The sequence below is a fragment of the Sarcophilus harrisii genome, chromosome 1 (assembly GCF_902635505.1).
Source record: "Sarcophilus harrisii chromosome 1, mSarHar1.11, whole genome shotgun sequence".
In the NCBI taxonomy this organism is placed as follows: domain Eukaryota; kingdom Metazoa; phylum Chordata; class Mammalia; order Dasyuromorphia; family Dasyuridae; genus Sarcophilus; species Sarcophilus harrisii.
This window is the reverse complement of record NC_045426.1, coordinates 86,238,420-86,255,255: the sequence shown is the minus strand read 5'-3', so window position 1 is coordinate 86,255,255 and position 16,836 is coordinate 86,238,420. Positions and strand designations below refer to the sequence as shown.

The window sequence follows — 16,836 nt, the reverse complement described above, 5'->3', positions numbered from 1 at the left end:
CCCCAATTAAATACCAAATTTGAAATTCAGAAAATAAAAGGGGAGAGTAATAAAACTGAAAGAAAACTATTTTACTAACAAAACTAAGAATTGGTTTTATGAAAAATCCAACAAAAGAGATAAATCTTTAGTTAATTTGATTAGAAAAAAGAAAGAAGAAAATCAAATTGCTAGTATCAAAAAATGAAAAGGGTGAACTTTCCGCCATAGAGGAGGAAACTAGAGCAATAATTAGGAGCTATTTTGCCCAACTGTATGCCAATAATCTGATAATCTAGGTGAAATGGCTGGATACTTACAAAAATATAGATTGCCCAGATTGACAGAGGAGTAAATCAATTAAATAATCCCATTTTAGAAAAATGATATTGAACAAGCTATTAATCAACTCCCTAAGAAAGTGCTCCCTCGCCTTCTTAGACAGGAAGCTGGTCTTCCTTCCCAGCAGCCCCTGCTCAAAAATGCTATGCCCTGATTCCTGGCATTATGTGTCAAATGAGCCCATTTTGGACTTTTTCTTTCTAGTCCCCATAGCTGGAGCCACTTCTGGAGTTCGTATGAGGGACTACGGGCACATCCCAACTGTTCTGGGTCTGTTTTCTCATTGGCTACAAACACTTGCCCTCCCTTTCTTATGGGATGCTGTAAGAAACTTTAAGGTGCTATCATTAGTGGGAACCGTTATTTCTCTTGCTAATGCTGGTCACTTCCCCAACCATGCTGTCCTCCTTGCCAACAGCTCTTTCCATTTCTCTAAGCAACAGGGTTTGCAAAATAGTTTTCTCAAAACAATTCCAAGAGGCACAGAGATATTAGCCCCATTTTGAAGAAAAGGAAACTCAAAAGATGGTAAAAACCTTACCCAAAGCAACCCAGCAAGTAGGTGACCGAGCCAGGATTCCCATCTGCCTCCTGCCTAGTCCCAGTTTCGCCTCCACTGTCTCTCACCACGCTTATCAGACAAACCTCCCTCCCAGACTCCTGCCACCTTTGAGGAAGAACAAACTACTGCTCGTGGGGCCCCAGAAGATCCGGGTGTCCCCTGGCTCTGAGCCCACCCCCGTGGCCCTTCCCAGGTCACCTCCTTGTACTGAGTCACATCTCTGTAAATGTCCGTGTCTGGCACCTGCCCCAGGATAGAGTAATGAGGTCTGTGGGGGAGAGACGGATAAGGAGAGATCAAGAAAGACACAGGCATCAGAATCTGCAGGAACTCCTCATTCTGCAGGCCCCCCCACACGTACACACGCAGCTGGGATACCCTTAGCGCTGGGTTCTGCTGGGGAGGGGGGCACGGGGTAGGGGAGCACTGCCCATCCTACCCCTCACACACTCACAGTTGAGTGCGGAAAATGACAGTGATCAGGGAAAAGGCCACAGCCACAGCCAGACCAATGTCCAGGTTCAACAGGATAGTGGCCACAAAGGTCACCAGCCAGATCATCTGTGGGGAAGGAAGAGGGGAGGTCAGGAAGTCCCCCCCACAACCACATGACCTTTCTACACTCCCTCACCACATCACCGCCTCGTCACCATTCTTTGCCGGCCATTCCTCCCCACTTCCAACCCTGGCATCCGGCCTCCCTCTTTTCCCTTTCTCCTCCCCTTCTTCTCATTCCCTTCATACTTTTTCCTCCTCCCTCTCCTTCCCCATCCCCTCACCAGGTCCACCCTGTTGGCTTTCCACAGATAGCAGATATCAGAAAACTGGATGAACATGCCCCTGAGGTTGATAATGATGATAGCAGCCAGGACAGCCTGGGTGGGGAGTGGGCAAAGGGGGAAGGGGACGAGGGGTTAGTCTAGGCAATTCAGGCAGTCACACTAGTCCTTAACCCAGTCCCCATCGGTCCCTCAGATACCCCAAAACTGACTCCACCAAGCCTGCATCCGACCCCCAAATCCCCTCTGGAAGGAGGGTCAAGAAATAAGACTTACTTTGGGAAGGTCATAAAAAAGCTCCCCCAACTTGACAATGACAATGAGGATGAGGAGGGAGGAGATGATCGCAGCAACCTGAGCACAGATGAGAAGGGTGGAGATGGGACCCCTAAAAGCCTCCTCATCACTTCAACTGGCCAAGCCACTCTCTCCTCTTCCCTTCATGTCCCCCAAATCCTTCTCACACCCTTGTGTTCTCCCTCTTCTTCAACTGGCCTTTTTTTCAAATTAATAGTCATTTCTTCCTCCAATGTCCCCATCCCCCCCAAAACCCAAAAAATCCAACCTTCCTGACAAACGTGCACAGACAAGCCAAACAAATCCCCCCATTTCCACGCTCTCCACACGTCTCCCCCCTGCACCCCTCATGTCTCCTCATCCCCACTCTGCCCAACCCGCTCCCCTACTACCTGTGTGTTCCCCCCTGAGCCTTCTTGCACCAGGCTCCGGGACATGGAGCAGCTTATGGGGAAACACTGAAAAAAGCTGCCAAAGAAATTACTGAGGCCCAGGGCAATCAGTTCCTAGGAGAGTGGAGAGGTGGGGAGGAGGTTATTAGATTCAGGAGCGATTCTGAGGGGAGCCCTCCATTTGGGGCCCCTCCCACTTTCTGGGCATCCCCCGGCTCCCCAAGCCCCCGACGCACCTGGTTGTTGTCCACCGCGTAGCCATGTTTCATTCCAAAGATCTTGCCAAGGGAGATGGCGATGGCATAGCCCACCACAGCGATGGCGAACGCATTCCCCACAATCTTCTCAAAGAACTGGCGGTCGGGCACCTGGGGAGGCTCCAGTCTGGGGGAAGGAGGCAAAGGACCTTCCATCCTCAGACCTTTTCTGTCCCCAAGCCGCTGACCCCCCCAAACCAAACCAAGCCCAAGAGAGGGAGGGCCAAGGACAGGGAGTTTCACCCCAAAACCAATCTGGGCCGGGGCATCAAGGAGGAAAAGTGGGACAGGGCGGACCCAGGACCAGTCCTGGGAAAGCGAAAGTCCACCCGGGGCCCTGCTAGTCCCTCACCCTGCAGGGATGTCACCCACGATGCCCACCCCAAACTTGTCCTTCAGGCCGACTCCATAAGAGATGGCTGTGGCTCCAATGAGCTGGGAGGGAGAGAAGGAGCAGGAGGCAACGTCAGAGCTCACACCGAGAGCTGGAAGGACCTTAGAGCCGTCCGACACAGCCCCCCTCGTTTATAGTTGAGCAACTGAGGCCCACTGAAGCTAAGTGACTGGCCTAGGGTCCCAGAAACAGTCACCGGCAGAGGTGGGATTTGAACTCAGGTCCTGAGTCCAGTGTGAGCATTCTTCCTTCTTTTGTGGGAGGTCCTGGCTCTCCAAGGTTCAGAAGAAAGTTCTTTGTCTCTGGCCAGAGTCCAATTAGCCACTGGGTCAGCAGTCCTATCTTGGTCTTTCCAGGCCTCCGCCCCTCCCCTCACAATAACCCCCCAAAATGAGTGCTGGATTGCTCCCATTTTACAGCAAGGAAGAGCAAGATGGCAGGAGGGGCCCAAGCTCATCAGCAGATCCATATGATTAGGTCTGCAGTCCCCCTCCTTACGCACCCAAGGGCCTCCCCTTCCCTCCCCCATACCATGAGGAGTTCGGCCGGTATAGGTACGGGCAGCTTCCGGCCCAGTTTCTGGTTCGCTATCTTCATGGCAAAGAGTAGGACTGAAGCTATGAGGGCGGTGACTACGGTGCCCACTTTGCTTTTTGGCAGCTTCCAGAGGATGTCCAACACTATCTGTGGAACGCAGTGGGGTGTGAAGGGGCTTCCCTGCCTCCCCCGGCCCCTCCCACACCCGGGCCCCGGCTCCCTCCCAGTGACTCACATAGATCAGGGACAGGGGCCCCGAGTAGTCCTGGGTATCCAGGCCAAATACATGCTTGAGCTGGGACACGAGCACTTGGATGGAGGCGGCCGTGGTGTAGCCCCGCACCAGCGGCTCTGAGAGGTAGGTTACCACGAAGCCAAACTGAAGGAGGCCCAGGCCGACCTAGGTCCGGAGAGAAAAGGGGGCAGGGGATGAGGGCGCAGTTAAACAGACAGACCGCTGGTCAGAGGCAGGCGGTCAGGGGCACAGAGAGCCGCAGGCTCGCAGTCAACGAGCAAGGCCCTGACTGAGAGGGAGGCCTTGGGGAGGACTGGGCACGCAGAAAGAAGGGAAGGCCAGAGTTAGGCAGGGAAGTCAAGGAGGCCAGACTGTGGGCACTCAGAGAGTGGGCACCTAGACAGCAGGCACCTGGACAGCAGGCACCCAGATTGCGGGCACTCAGAGAGCAGGCACCTGGACAGCAGGCACCCAGACAGTGGGAACCCAGACTGTGGGCACTCAGAGAGCGGGCACCCAGACAAACTCTTCCAGCTCACCTGGAAAACGCCCACCAGCAGGCTCAGGGCAGAGGCCACTTTCACACGGGCAGCGTCTCTGGCCGTCACATTCATTGTGCTGTTCACAGAATCCAGGAAAGCACTATTGGGAGCCAGGGCCTCTGTTACGCTGCCCACCATCACCGACACCACGGCAAAGGTCCCTGCAGACCAGAGACCACAGGGGAAGTCTCACTGCAGGAATTCCAGGGGCCACCCCCGGCCCTCGGGAGGCCTTCGGGCAGACAGGGGAGGCAGGGCTCTGGAAACCCAGAGCTGGAGATGCCAGCAGAGGGACACAGGGCAAGAGAGTCAGGGTGTGGAGGACCTCTAAGAGAGGGCTCGGGATCTCTGGCCTCTCCTCACTCCTCTCCCCTGTGAGCCTCTGCTCCTAGCACGGGCCCCAAAGGCATGGCTCACGGCCTGCTTCCAGGCTCTCCCACAAGGTACTCCCTCAGGGCCAGGGTGGGGAGGGGTTCATGACTGACTAGAAGGAGGGGGAATGGTCCAGTCAAAGATCTGGAGACCCCACTTACCCACAGAAACATGCCGGGAGGTACCAAATAAAAAGTAGATGAGGATGGGGTAGAAAGAGGTATAAAGGCCAAAGACCGGGGGCAGCCCAGCTAGGAGGGCGTAGGCCAGTCCTGGAGAAGGCAAGAAGGAGGTCACTGTCAGCGCCATCCCCACCACCCAGAGCCAGGGCCCCGGGGTGCTGCCGGGCCACCCTCCACCCACACTTGCACCACTGGGCCAGGCCCCCTGTAAACTGCCCGCCCTCTTCTCCCCGCCTCCGAGGCTCACAGCCATCTGCCCACCACAACTCACCCTGCGGCAGCTGCACAATGCCCACGCTGAGCCCAGACAGAAGGTCCCCCAGGAAAAACTCGCGCACTGGGTACTGGGGCAGCCAGCTGAGGATGGGCAGGAAGCGGCGGAGAGTGGCCCAGGCCATGGCTCTCGAACACCTGTCAGGAAGAAAGGGACTCAGGATGAAAGCAGAGTCACTGCCTCCCCCTCCCCTCACTGCCTGCTCTAGGTTCCCCCTAAGTAGGACAGACAGAAAAATTACCCCTTGTGGAGAGAGATCTTTGGTCAGATGGAAAATCAAGGGGAAGTAGGAGGGATAAATAGATGAGGAGTAAGGATAAAAGTCAGATGGATCAATGGTCACTGCTGGAGAGGCAGAGAGCCAGACAAGCCCAAAGAGAGGACCCCAGAGGGAGAGCTGGCTCCCCCTCAGGGTGTTCAGGCACTGGTCCGCGGGAGAAGCCCGTGGTGCTGCCCGATGCCCCTGCTGCCCACACTCCTCTCCAACCTGGGCAGGACACGCCATCGGGAAGGCTTCGGGCTCTGGCTCCTCTGCCCTGTCTGCTCCAGCTCCTGCTCATTCAGCACCCGCCTGTCCACATGATAGTTGTACTGCAGGGGACCCAGCTCCAGCTCTGGCTTTTCCATCGACAGGTCCTGAGAAGCCAATAGGGCTTGTGTGTCCTTAGGCCTGGGGTCAAGAGTAAGAGGATAAGAATAACACTTATCATTTCTTAATATAAAAAAATGGTAAATGCAGGAAAGCATGAGAAAACGAATGTGAACTTGATAAGGTTAGTGGCAGTCAGAGAGTTGTGGAAATCCCCTTTTGGTCGGAGGCGCAGGTTCTTCATGAAAGAATTCATGAACGCAAAATATTAAATGGCAAAAATGGAAGTTTATTGTTGGATAAGAAGCCAGCTTTGCTAAGACACTGACTTCTTTAGTGGCAAAGTCCTATTAGGGAAATAGAGACTGGCACTGAGAAGAGAAAGCCTTCTCAGAGGGCAGGATCCTACCTTGCACATTCTGCAAAGAATGAGTTCAGAAACTGCCCTTTAAAAAGGAATCTTGAGGCTCAGGTTTCAGGTTGAAAAGAAAGCCAAAGTCCCAGGCCTAGATGCTTTTCAATATCTGGCTCAGATCTCCGACTGGAATTTCCTGAAGGGGTCTGGCATCCCCAAAAGCTCAAGGGGTGCTTTTTGACCAAGATTTCTAATTGAATAATGGCACTTGACTTGTCTGTGGAGATATGCTTTCCCAGAAGGGCCTGAGACTCCAGGATCAAAAGGGAACACAGTTTCAGAACAATTACAGAATTCTCTCGCGTCAAACTGATGCAATGTAAAGGGAGCAAAAGAAACATCCACAACATAAAATGAGACAGCTGACAAAACCAAATTCAATAGCACTGAGCAGACCAAGGCCGGCCCCCAGAGACAAGATACAGGAAGGCACTTTGGCTCGCAGCCCCTCATCCTTTCCCCCCACCCCCAGGACCCTGGGTTAGAGATAGAGAACAGTAGGTGGGCTGTCACACTTTTGTGATGTGTTGGTTTGTCTGTGTGTCTGTTTTACTTTTTGTTACAAGGAAGGGTGAACCATAGAACGGAAAATGTAGGGGATGTTAACAACAAAAGATATTAGTCAAATCTATCTTAAAAGTAACTCACTTTAAAGCTGATAAAGTCCTTTATCCTCACCAAGTTAGAGGAAGATAAAATTTAGTTTCTGTCTCTGTATCTCAGGTACCTACCAAAACAAGGGTGCCCTTCACAGAGAAGGGCAAATGCAATGTTCTTCTCTAAAATGTAATGTTCTCTGGGAGCAGGTTTCTTGGGGGGCTTCTGGAGGCAGTCTTCCTTTCAATTCAGTGTAATAATCACCCCAAATGCAGCCAGGGGTTAAAGTCCAGTCCTTTATTGTCTCTTTCTTTGGGCCCGGTTAGCTTTCTTAGAGGCCTATCTCTCTCCTTGGTTCCAAGAGCTCTTGCTGCTAATCCTTTGTCTCTTCCAGCTTCAGCCTCTAGCTCCCTCTGAATCCAAAGCCTCCAGTCAGCACCAAGGTGGAAGTTGGAATGAATCTGACTCCACTTCCGAGAGAGTGGACTTGTGGGTTAGTGGGCTTCTGTGTCTGGCCCTGATAGCTTCTTCCTTATATGCTGTGCACTAAGTACACTCCAATCATTACATCACTAGGAAACCATTATTTGTTGTAGGATTAAATCAATATTAAATTAGATTTAACTATTATCTCCTCAATTCCACTTAATACTGAATTTCTCTGGAGGGAGGGAAGTTAAGGATTCCATTCCCTCTTTACAGAGGAGGAGACTGGGGCTCTGAAGGTTATTGACTTTCCCACAGTTATAGATCTAACACAAAAAGACTAAGAACTAGAACCTAGTTGTCTTGAATCCAAGGGTCTGGGCAGCCAGTGGTACAGGGTGGAGATGGCTTGCTGGGCCAAGTCACAAAGACCTTATTCAATCGGCCCTCAGACCCTTGCTAATCAGTGTGTAACCCTGGACAAGTCATTTAATTTCTGCTACCTCCACTCTCTCATCTGTTTTTTTAAAGGAAAATAATCACAATTGCCTCAAAAAGTACTTGTGAGGAGACAGTGCTTTCTGTAAGTCCCTGAGGTACCATACAAATGCCAGTTATCATTCTTCTTACCATCGGATTAGTCTTAGGCGATCAAAGGAGAGCATGGAGAGTGGGGGAAAGGACAAACTGCTCCGTCAGCATAACAAACGAGCACTTGCCCCTTCACCCTCACCAAATGCTAAATGGCACCAAGAGACCACCACTCCTGCAGAGCCCTAGAAACACAGTCGCTGCTTCGGACCCAGGCCCTGTCAGGCAGAACCCCGGCTGACCCCATGGGGGGAACCTCCAGACTTCCCTCCTCCCCCTCCCCACCCCTCTTCCTTAACCTAGCTAAGTAAGCCATGGACTTTGGCTGTGATGGAGCTTCCTGGGGAACAAAGTCCTCCAAAAACAGGAGGATGAACTGCTTCTCTGAACCTCTGCCCCACACCTGACAACAGCTCCTTTCCCATTTTCTCCAGGGAAAGCTGCATTCGGCTTCTCCTTATCAGTCCTGTTCCCTGGTCTTCTGCCTGATGAGCCCATCTCTGAATTGCAAATACCAACCGGGCCCTCTCCTCAGCCATGTCCCTCTGCTCCCAGGTACACTTTGTGCCCACACTGCTCTGCCTTGGACCAGCTCCCCAAGCCTAGACATAGACCCCACTGGGGTCACTGGGGCTCTGCCCCATCTTCAATCCAAGTATGGGAGTTGGGGGGAACAGCTCCACGGGCAGAACCTAGGCCATAAGAAGCCGGCAACTCTTCTGTGTTCAGCCCCATAAAGGGCATAAGTACCCAGAAAGGAAGAACTGATCTAGCTGACAGATCTGTCACTCCGGACGCTCTCCCTACCCATACCCCAAGAGGTGGGCCAAAAAATCCCAAGAGCATCATCTCCTTGTCCTCTAAGCCCAAGTCCAGCCGGCTCTAATGATGCTAGGGGACATGGAAGAAGAGTAGGGATGTCAAGTCCACATGAATCGGAGCCCAGGACAGACCAGGGCCCCCTGGAGTGGAGGCTGATCTCACCTGAGAAGGGAGGTCCCGCAGGATGGTCCTGGCCCAGGCTGAGCTCAGACCCCTGAGCACCAGGCGCAGACACAGACCTTAAAGTCTCTCCAATCACTACTAAGCTAAAAGGAAGGTCCCGGGAGAGATCTTTGAATCCTAGGTCCCAACCCCTGCCAGGTGAGTCATTCTCATTCTTAAAGGGCCCCTGCTCCTCACAGCCCCAGGCCCCTTTACCCAGGTCTCAAATCAAACAGATTTAAACAGAGAGATTAAGTCTTCTTTCTCTTACCCCTACCCCAGGTTAACAAATCCTTGGGACCAAACAGCCACTGAATTTTTCTATAGAAAGGAGATTATTCTGATCCAACCATTCTGGAGAGCAATATGGAGCTATGCCCAAAGGGCCAGAGGCCCAAACTGTGCATCCCCTCTGATCCAGCAGTGTTTTTACTGGGCTTATACCCCAAAGAGATCCCATGTATGCAAGAATGTTTGTGGCAGCCCTTTGTGCAGTGGCCAGAAACTGGAAAGTGAGTGGATGCCCATCAGTTGGAGAATGGCTGAATAAGTTTTGGTATATGAATGTTATGGAATATTATTGTTCTATAAGAAACAACCAGCAGAATGTTTCAGAGAGGCCTGGAGGTATTTAGGTGAACTGATGCTAAGTGAAATCAGTAGAACCAGGAGAACATTGTACATGGCAACAGCAAGATTATGTGATGATCAATTCTGATGGACGTGACTCTTTTCAACAATGAGATGACTGAAGCCAACTCCAACAGATTTGTGATGGAGAAAGCCATGGTCACCCAGAGAGAGGACTGTGGGGACTGAGTGTGGATCACATCACAGCATTTTCATCTTTTTTGTTGTTTGCTTGTTTTCGTTCTCATTTTTTTCCTTTTTGATCTAATTTTTCTTGTGCAGCAAGATAAATGTCACAATATGTTTAGAAGAATTGCACATGTTTAGGGGATGGGGGAAAAGAGGGAGAAAAATATGAAATACAAGATTTTGCAAGGGTGAATGTTGAAAAGTATCTTTGCATTTATTTTGAAAATAAAAAGCTATTATTATTTTTTTAAAAAAGAAAAAGAAAGGGATTATTGCCATTATTTCTTCATCGTGCCTAAAGAAAAGCATTAACCTCCTAGCTGATGTTCCCATCTGGAGTCTCTCCACCTCCAATCCATTCTGAATGGCCAGCCAAAGCCACTTTCCTGACCTCTCCACTGCCATATTCAATTTCTTTCAATGGTTCCCTTCTACGTACAGGACAGAACCTCAATCAGGCTGTCAAGGCCTCATAGAGGTACCAAGTGATCTCTCCATCTTTACTTCACGCTATTTCTATCATGCTTTCTATGCAAACTGGCCTCCCCATTCTCACAAACACCACTCCCTAACCTGGAATATCCTGGGTCCCCACATCACCAGTGATCCACGTAGTCAGGAGTCAAGGAGAGTCTGAATACTCAGTTTTCCCCAATTCCATTCCACGCCATGACAGGGGAAGGAGAATTGTGTCCCATCCCAGGGAGCTTACCATATCTAAAGCAAGGAAGAAGGGAAATGCAGCCATGGCAACACCTGGAGCTGCCACCTGGTTTTTCCTACTAGGAAATTCTGGGGAGAAATTAGGATGAGAGCAAAGGAACGCTCTTCCTACACAAAAAAAGACGAGGGGAGAGGAGGAGTTGGAATGAGGGAATCTAGGTTTCTCTGGAGGTGAGTTCCTTAATGTTAAGAGCTGGGAAGGGCACCTGGCCCTCAATTCCCTATCAGAGACAGTCAGAACCTGTCCCAACTGTTAAGATCTTTATTAGGCATAATCACTCTCTATCTTATAATCAGTCATTGAGATTCTAGAGAACTCTAGAATAGGAAAGGAAGGAGGAAACATCTTCTGCTAAGTGACTCACAGACCAGGTCTAGTTAGGGAGGGAGAGAGGAGCCTGGGTTCTACCTTTAGTGCTTCCTACTAACACTCCTCTGACCTAATTATGAATCTTTAGGGGTCAAAGGGACAGAGCCCCACTCCAGATCCATCTTCCTTCTTCACCCCCAACCCCAATGAAACAGCACAGTCACTTTTCCCAGCTCAAAAGGGGAGATGGAGGAAGGGGCTGAGGTGGGGGGAGGGGACAAGATGGAGCCTTTCTTTGGTCTTCAGCCTCCATCACTGGCCTCTCCAGCCTTCCCCACAGTCAGCCTCTTCGGACCTCCCACTTCCTTCAGTCACTCCTAGCTCCAGCTGCCAATGGGGAACAAACTAAAATTTCAATTCAACAAAAATCTATTACAAGCCACATAGTAACATCCTCCGTGCACTGCCTGGGTGATGTGAAAGACAAGGGACCCTGCCCCAGATAAGCACATCCTACTCTAGAAGGGAGGAGTATTTCACTTGCCCAAAGGTGAGGATAATGGAACTTAAGAGCAATGACTGGGGTGATGGAAGGAGTGCAACTACGGGCTCTCTGAAAGAAGAGGACACACTTTTTTTTTTAGAATATACTTTCAATAACAAAGTCCATCTGGAAGAAGAAAAGGTCAAGAATTTCAAGGAAATTAAAGAAAAAAGCAAATGAAAGTGGCCTAGCTGTGCCAGATCTAAAACTACAGTACAAAGCAGCAATTACCAAAACCATTTGCTATTGGCTAAGAAATTGATCAGTGGAATAGATTAGATTCACAGGACAAAATAGTCAATGACTATAGCAATCTAGTGTTTGACAAACCCAAAGACCCCAGATTTTGGGGTAAGAATTCAATATTTGACAAAAACTGCTGGGAATATTGGAAACTAGTATGGAAGAAACTAGACATAGACCCACACCTAACACCTAACACCAAGATAAGGTTGAAATGGGTTCAGGATTTGTACATAAAGAGTGATATTATAAGCAAATTAGAAGAACATAGAATAGTTTACCTCTCAGATCTATGGGAAGGAAGGAATTTATAGCCAAAGAACTAAAATACATTCTGGAATACAAAATGGATAATTTTGATGATATTAAGTTTAAAAGTTTTTGTACAAGCAAAACCAATGCAGACAAGATTAGAAGGAAAGCAATTAAGCTAGGAAAAAGTTTTTACATTCAAACCTCATTTCTAAAATATATAGAGAAATTTATAACTATTCAAGTCATTCTCTAATTGATAAATGGTCAAAAGACATGAACAGACAATTTGCAAATGAAGAAATTGAAACCATTTCTAGTCATATGAAAAGGTGCTCTAAATCATTATTGATCAGAGAAATGCAAATTAAGGCAACTCTGAGGTACCACTATACATCTCTCAGATTGACTAAGATGATAGGAAAAGATGATAAATGCTGGATGGAATGTTGGAAAACTGGGACACTGATACATTGTTGGTAGAGTTGTGAACTGATCCAACTATTCTGGAGAGCAACATGGAACTATGCCCAAAAGGCTCTCATCAAACTGTATACTTTTATCCAGCAGTGTCTCTCCTGGGCCTGTATCCCAAAGAGATCATGAAAAAGGGAAAAGGACTCACATGTATAAAGATGTTTGTGGCAGCCCTTCTTGTAGTGGCCAGAAACTAAAAACTGAGTAGATGCCCATCAGTTAGAGAATGACTAAATAAATTGTGGTATATGAATGTTATGGAATATTATTGTTCTGTAAGAAATGACCAGCAGGATGATTTCAGAGAGGCTTGGAGAGACTTACATGAACTGACGCTGAGTGAAATGAGCAGAACCAGGAGATCATTGTACACATAATTATACAATGATCTATTCTGATGGACTTGACTCTTTTCAATGAGATTTTTTTTTGCCAATTCCAATGATCTTGTGATGGAGAGCTATCTACACCCAAAGAGAAGACTCTGGGAACTGAATATGGATCACAACATAGCATTCTCTCTTTTTCTTGCTGTTTGTTTGCATTTTGTTTTCTTTCTCATTTTTTTCTTTTTGATCTGATTTTTCTTGTTCAACATGATATTTGTGAAAATATGTATAGAAGAAATGTATGTTTACTACATATTTTAATGTTTAATAAATATTAGATTACTAGCTGTCTAGGAATGGGGGTGGGAGAAAAGGAAGGAAAAATTTGCAAGGATGAATGTTGAAAATTATCTGTGTCTTAATTTTTAAAAAGGGAAAAAAAGAATATACTTTAAGTTTACTCTGCATGGTTAACATTTTTTCTCTATCACTTTCTTAAGTCTAGAAAAAAAGGGAAATATGTATCTATAATAAGGTATTTCACAACTCTGGGCTGACATTTCATGTCAAAAGAAAAAGTTCAAATCAGCGTACCAAGAGGCTACTTATTTGAGAAGTTGAGTAACCAGGATAAGATGTCAGATGTCAGATGATATGGGGAAGACTGGGTTAACTTTGGCAACTCAGGAGTTGTTCCAGAAAGGATCTTTTCTTTGTAATCTCATCAGAATATCATGATGGGGCAAGAGATCTTTAGGACAGTGGACTCAGTTTACTGTTAATAAAATACAGACTGAGGGTCTGTCTCTACACAGTCGTATAGTTGTTTCTCTGAGTTTATTTTTTTCTCTAAGCTTATTTTTATTTTATAATTTTTGGAGAAAAGATGTTTCTTGGGGCAGCTAGGTGGCACAGTGGATAGAGCACCAGCCCTGAAGTCAAGAGGATCCGAATTCAAATCTGGTCTCAGACACTTAACACTTCCTAGCTGTGTAACCCTGGCCAAGTCACTTAACCCCAACTGCCTCAGCAAAAAAAAAAAAAAGAAAAAAAAAGTTTCTTCCAACCTCAACTGTGCACAGATTTGATCTATTTCCTCTACAACTTAATTGGAATCATGATAATTGTATTCAAGGACCTGAAAGCCACTTGTTTGTAAAATTAGTCATACTTGTTCTATTTATCTGCTTGCCCAGCAGGTAAAAGTAGGCATAGTGTTGCCCAAAGGACTATGAAACTGCATACCCTTTGATCTAGCAGTATCTCTACTGGGTCTGTATCCCAAAGAGGTCATAAAAAAGGAGAAAGGAGCAAAAATGTTTGTGGCAGCCCTTTTCTGCAAATTAAGTACATGCCCATCAGTGGGAGAATGACTGAATAAGTTATGGAGTACTCTTCTTCTATAAGAAATGATCAGCAGGGCTGATTTCAGAAAGGCCTGAAAAGACTTACAGGAACTGATGCTGAGTAAAGTGAGCAGGACCAGATCATTGTACATGGCAACAATATCAACTCTGACAAATGTGGCTCTGTTCAACAATGAAGTGATTCAGGCCAGTTCCAATGGTCATGTGATGGAGAAAGTCATCTGCTCCCAAAGAGAGAACTCTGGGGACTCAGTGCGTTTCACAACATAGAATTTTCACCTTTTTTCATTGTTTGCTGTGGGGAGCCAGCATTAATCTAAGGCCACCATAAGGCCATATTCCACTGCCCTAACCTTAAATAGGAATCTCCTAATCATATCATGGAGGAATCTCCTAATCACATCCTACATGACCAAGTACTGCCCTAACTTTGAATAGGCAGATATCTAGGCATCCCCTAATCACATCATAGAGCTTCCTAGACCAGAGATACCTGAGCAGCTCATCCTTGGGCAGGATACCAACCCTTTGTCTAGGACCCCCACCCTGTACTGTGTTTGCACAACACTGCCTCCTTTCCTACTGCTATATATATAGCTATACTATTGCACCCATTAAAATGAGGCTTGATCAGATTGTTTTGTCTTGTCTTCTCCTGCACATCCCCTTTCTCTTGCCCTTATCTCTTTTCTTCCAGGGTCCACACCCTCTGCCTCGCGGGCCGAGGCAAATGGTGCCCATACATGGGGCCCGGAAGATTTGGAGTAAGGAGTAGCCATTGCTAGATCGAACCTCTCAGCAAGAAGACTGCTCAGTCCCGGAGAATTTAGAGAATAAGGTCGCCACAGGTCCACCTGCCCTGAGGAACTACCTGGATGTGGTAAGAGGTTTCGATACCAAGAGAGAAAAGAAATTAGTGTATATGATAGATTTATTGAGGGTTTTAAAGACTTATTAAGGATGCGTAGAGTAAAGGTTAAGAAAAAAAAAGGAACCATTGATGAGAAAAGGTGGAAAAGAGTCTGTTTTGTTGGTTGAACAAAGTTGCAACTGTGCTTAGTAAAATGGAGCTCCATGTGTGTCTGTGTGTGTCTGTGTTAAAAGTGAGCAAGTTTGTAAAAGATAAGAATTCAGCCTCTGTGTTGCAGGCTTAGAAAATATCAAGAAGTTTGAAAAATCTGTGTGTGTGTGTGTGTGTGTGTGTGTGTGTGTGTGTGTGTGTGTTTCTGGCTGACTGCAGCAGCCTATGAGAAAGAGAAAGAAGGGAAGAAAATAAAAAAAAGATTTAAAGGGATTTGAAAGTTTGGAAAGTTAAAAACATATCTAGAAGAACAGTGTGCTAACATTTAAAGAAAAGAAGTTTAAATGGAATATGTAGGCCTTCTCTGTGAAGGCAGAGAAAAGCACTAAATGGGCTTGGAAGTTGATAGAAGACTCTTTGGATTCTGGAAGGGAAAAAGGGAATTCAAGGTGAAACAAACTTCTCCTCCAGGGAGGAGGTCTTGGAAACAGCCCCTAGTCTGTTTGCCGATGTAAAAGCTTTGTTAAGTTTTAAGAACAATGATTAAGGAATTTGGGAATTGGTTATTTGAAAATCTGCTTGTGATTTTAAAACTTTCAACCTGATGTACTAATTTTGTAAGTAAATGGAATTTAGATATTTTAAACGGACAGGAAAGTTTTTTTTCCCTTGAAACAGAGCCTATTAGAGTAAAGAGCAATAAATTTCAAAAGCTCTAGAGATAAGATGCTGTTAGAAGAAATGTGGCAAAAAAAAAAAAAAACAAAAAAAAAAAAACAACTTTTAAAAATAGCTGTATTAGTTTGGTTCAGAGTTTGTTACCTTCTGAAATATACTGAGTTATTTGTTAACATAAGTTATACTTTAAATCCAGCTCTGCTGGACATGTATGGGTTTTGTGGAGTTTTGGACTATTCACTATACTTGTTCTATACTTGTGTGAATCTTACAGGTTTTTGAAGGAAAAGGAAAGGAATGCGGGTGATTTTTAGGAAGGACTGAATTGGAGGAGCAATTGGAGGTTTGCATGGTTTTAGGAAGGTGAAAGAAAGACTTCGGAGTAGGTCAAGAGGTGGGGGAGGGAGCCACCCACCCCCACTGCCTTCAGCTACCTGGGCAAAGGAGCATCTGATGGTTCAAGTATATAGCTAGGGAGAAAGAGAAAATTGGAAATGGGTAGATTTGGGAAGAAAGTAAACTGATGGGCTAAATCTTGAAAAGGATCCCTATGTAGGACACTGAGCAGAGAACCTGAGGGAAGTTTTTTCCAGGAGTGGGGGAAGGGAGTCCTCTCCTCTCCTCCTCTCTCCCCCCAGTGCAGCAAACTGATTTAAAAGAACATGCTTATGGAAAATCAAGGTTACTTGATTGAATATTTGTTTCTTGATACATAAAAGTTTTCTTGGTTGAGGAATATGGTCATAAATGTGATCCATACTTTGGTAAGAATATTTCTAAAAGTTAATTGCAATTTTTAAGAAACTTCTTGAATTCTTATATGTGGAATTGGGCATTCTGTATAAGTTTAAATTGATTGTATTGGGGTTATTTAAAGGGCCTCTGAAAATAGTTTTTTCTTTGTCCTTTTGGAAATATTTCTGTATTGGACAATATGTGATTTGGGATAATTTTCTATGTTGTGAACTTCCACTGAGACAAAATTTCTCATTACTATAAGGTTATGGTAAATCTTTGTTTAAGATTTATCAGAAATTTGATTAATGAAATTTGTTATTGGAGGTAAAATTTCTTGGGCTTATTAACTAATGCTATTTGGGAGTTTTAAAGCTTCACCTTCTGACAGTTACTGGGACAATTGATTGGAATAAAACTGGGTTAAGGCTATTTTATCCTGGATGTGCTGAAGATGAGTTTTAACTGCTTATGTTATGTTATACGAGTTTTAACTGCTTATGTTATGTTATACTTTTTCCTCCTGTAACTGATCTCTATGATCAGAGTAATGATCAATAGAATTGTTAATATAATTCAATTATGTCATACC

General features: G+C 46.2%; 1 protein-coding gene across 2 annotated transcripts in view; it reads right to left on the bottom strand.

Annotated features, from left to right (window-relative positions):
- Positions 1-16,836, bottom strand: part of SLC26A6 (solute carrier family 26 member 6) — a 35,077-nt gene that overhangs the window by 6,111 nt on the left and 12,130 nt on the right. For both annotated transcript variants that reach the window (XM_031959694.1, XM_031959696.1), the window contains exons 2-14: positions 5,632-5,814; positions 5,142-5,281; positions 4,850-4,960; positions 4,314-4,477; positions 3,775-3,939; positions 3,534-3,686; positions 2,961-3,043; positions 2,588-2,735; positions 2,352-2,465; positions 1,939-2,016; positions 1,663-1,758; positions 1,338-1,444; positions 1,082-1,151 (exon numbers count right to left, since the gene is read on the bottom strand). In XM_031959694.1, coding sequence (XP_031815554.1) covers positions 1,082-1,151; positions 1,338-1,444; positions 1,663-1,758; positions 1,939-2,016; positions 2,352-2,465; positions 2,588-2,735; positions 2,961-3,043; positions 3,534-3,686; positions 3,775-3,939; positions 4,314-4,477; positions 4,850-4,960; positions 5,142-5,281; positions 5,632-5,814 — 1,612 coding nt within the window. The remainder of the gene's footprint in view (positions 1-1,081; positions 1,152-1,337; positions 1,445-1,662; positions 1,759-1,938; positions 2,017-2,351; positions 2,466-2,587; positions 2,736-2,960; positions 3,044-3,533; positions 3,687-3,774; positions 3,940-4,313; positions 4,478-4,849; positions 4,961-5,141; positions 5,282-5,631; positions 5,815-16,836) is intronic.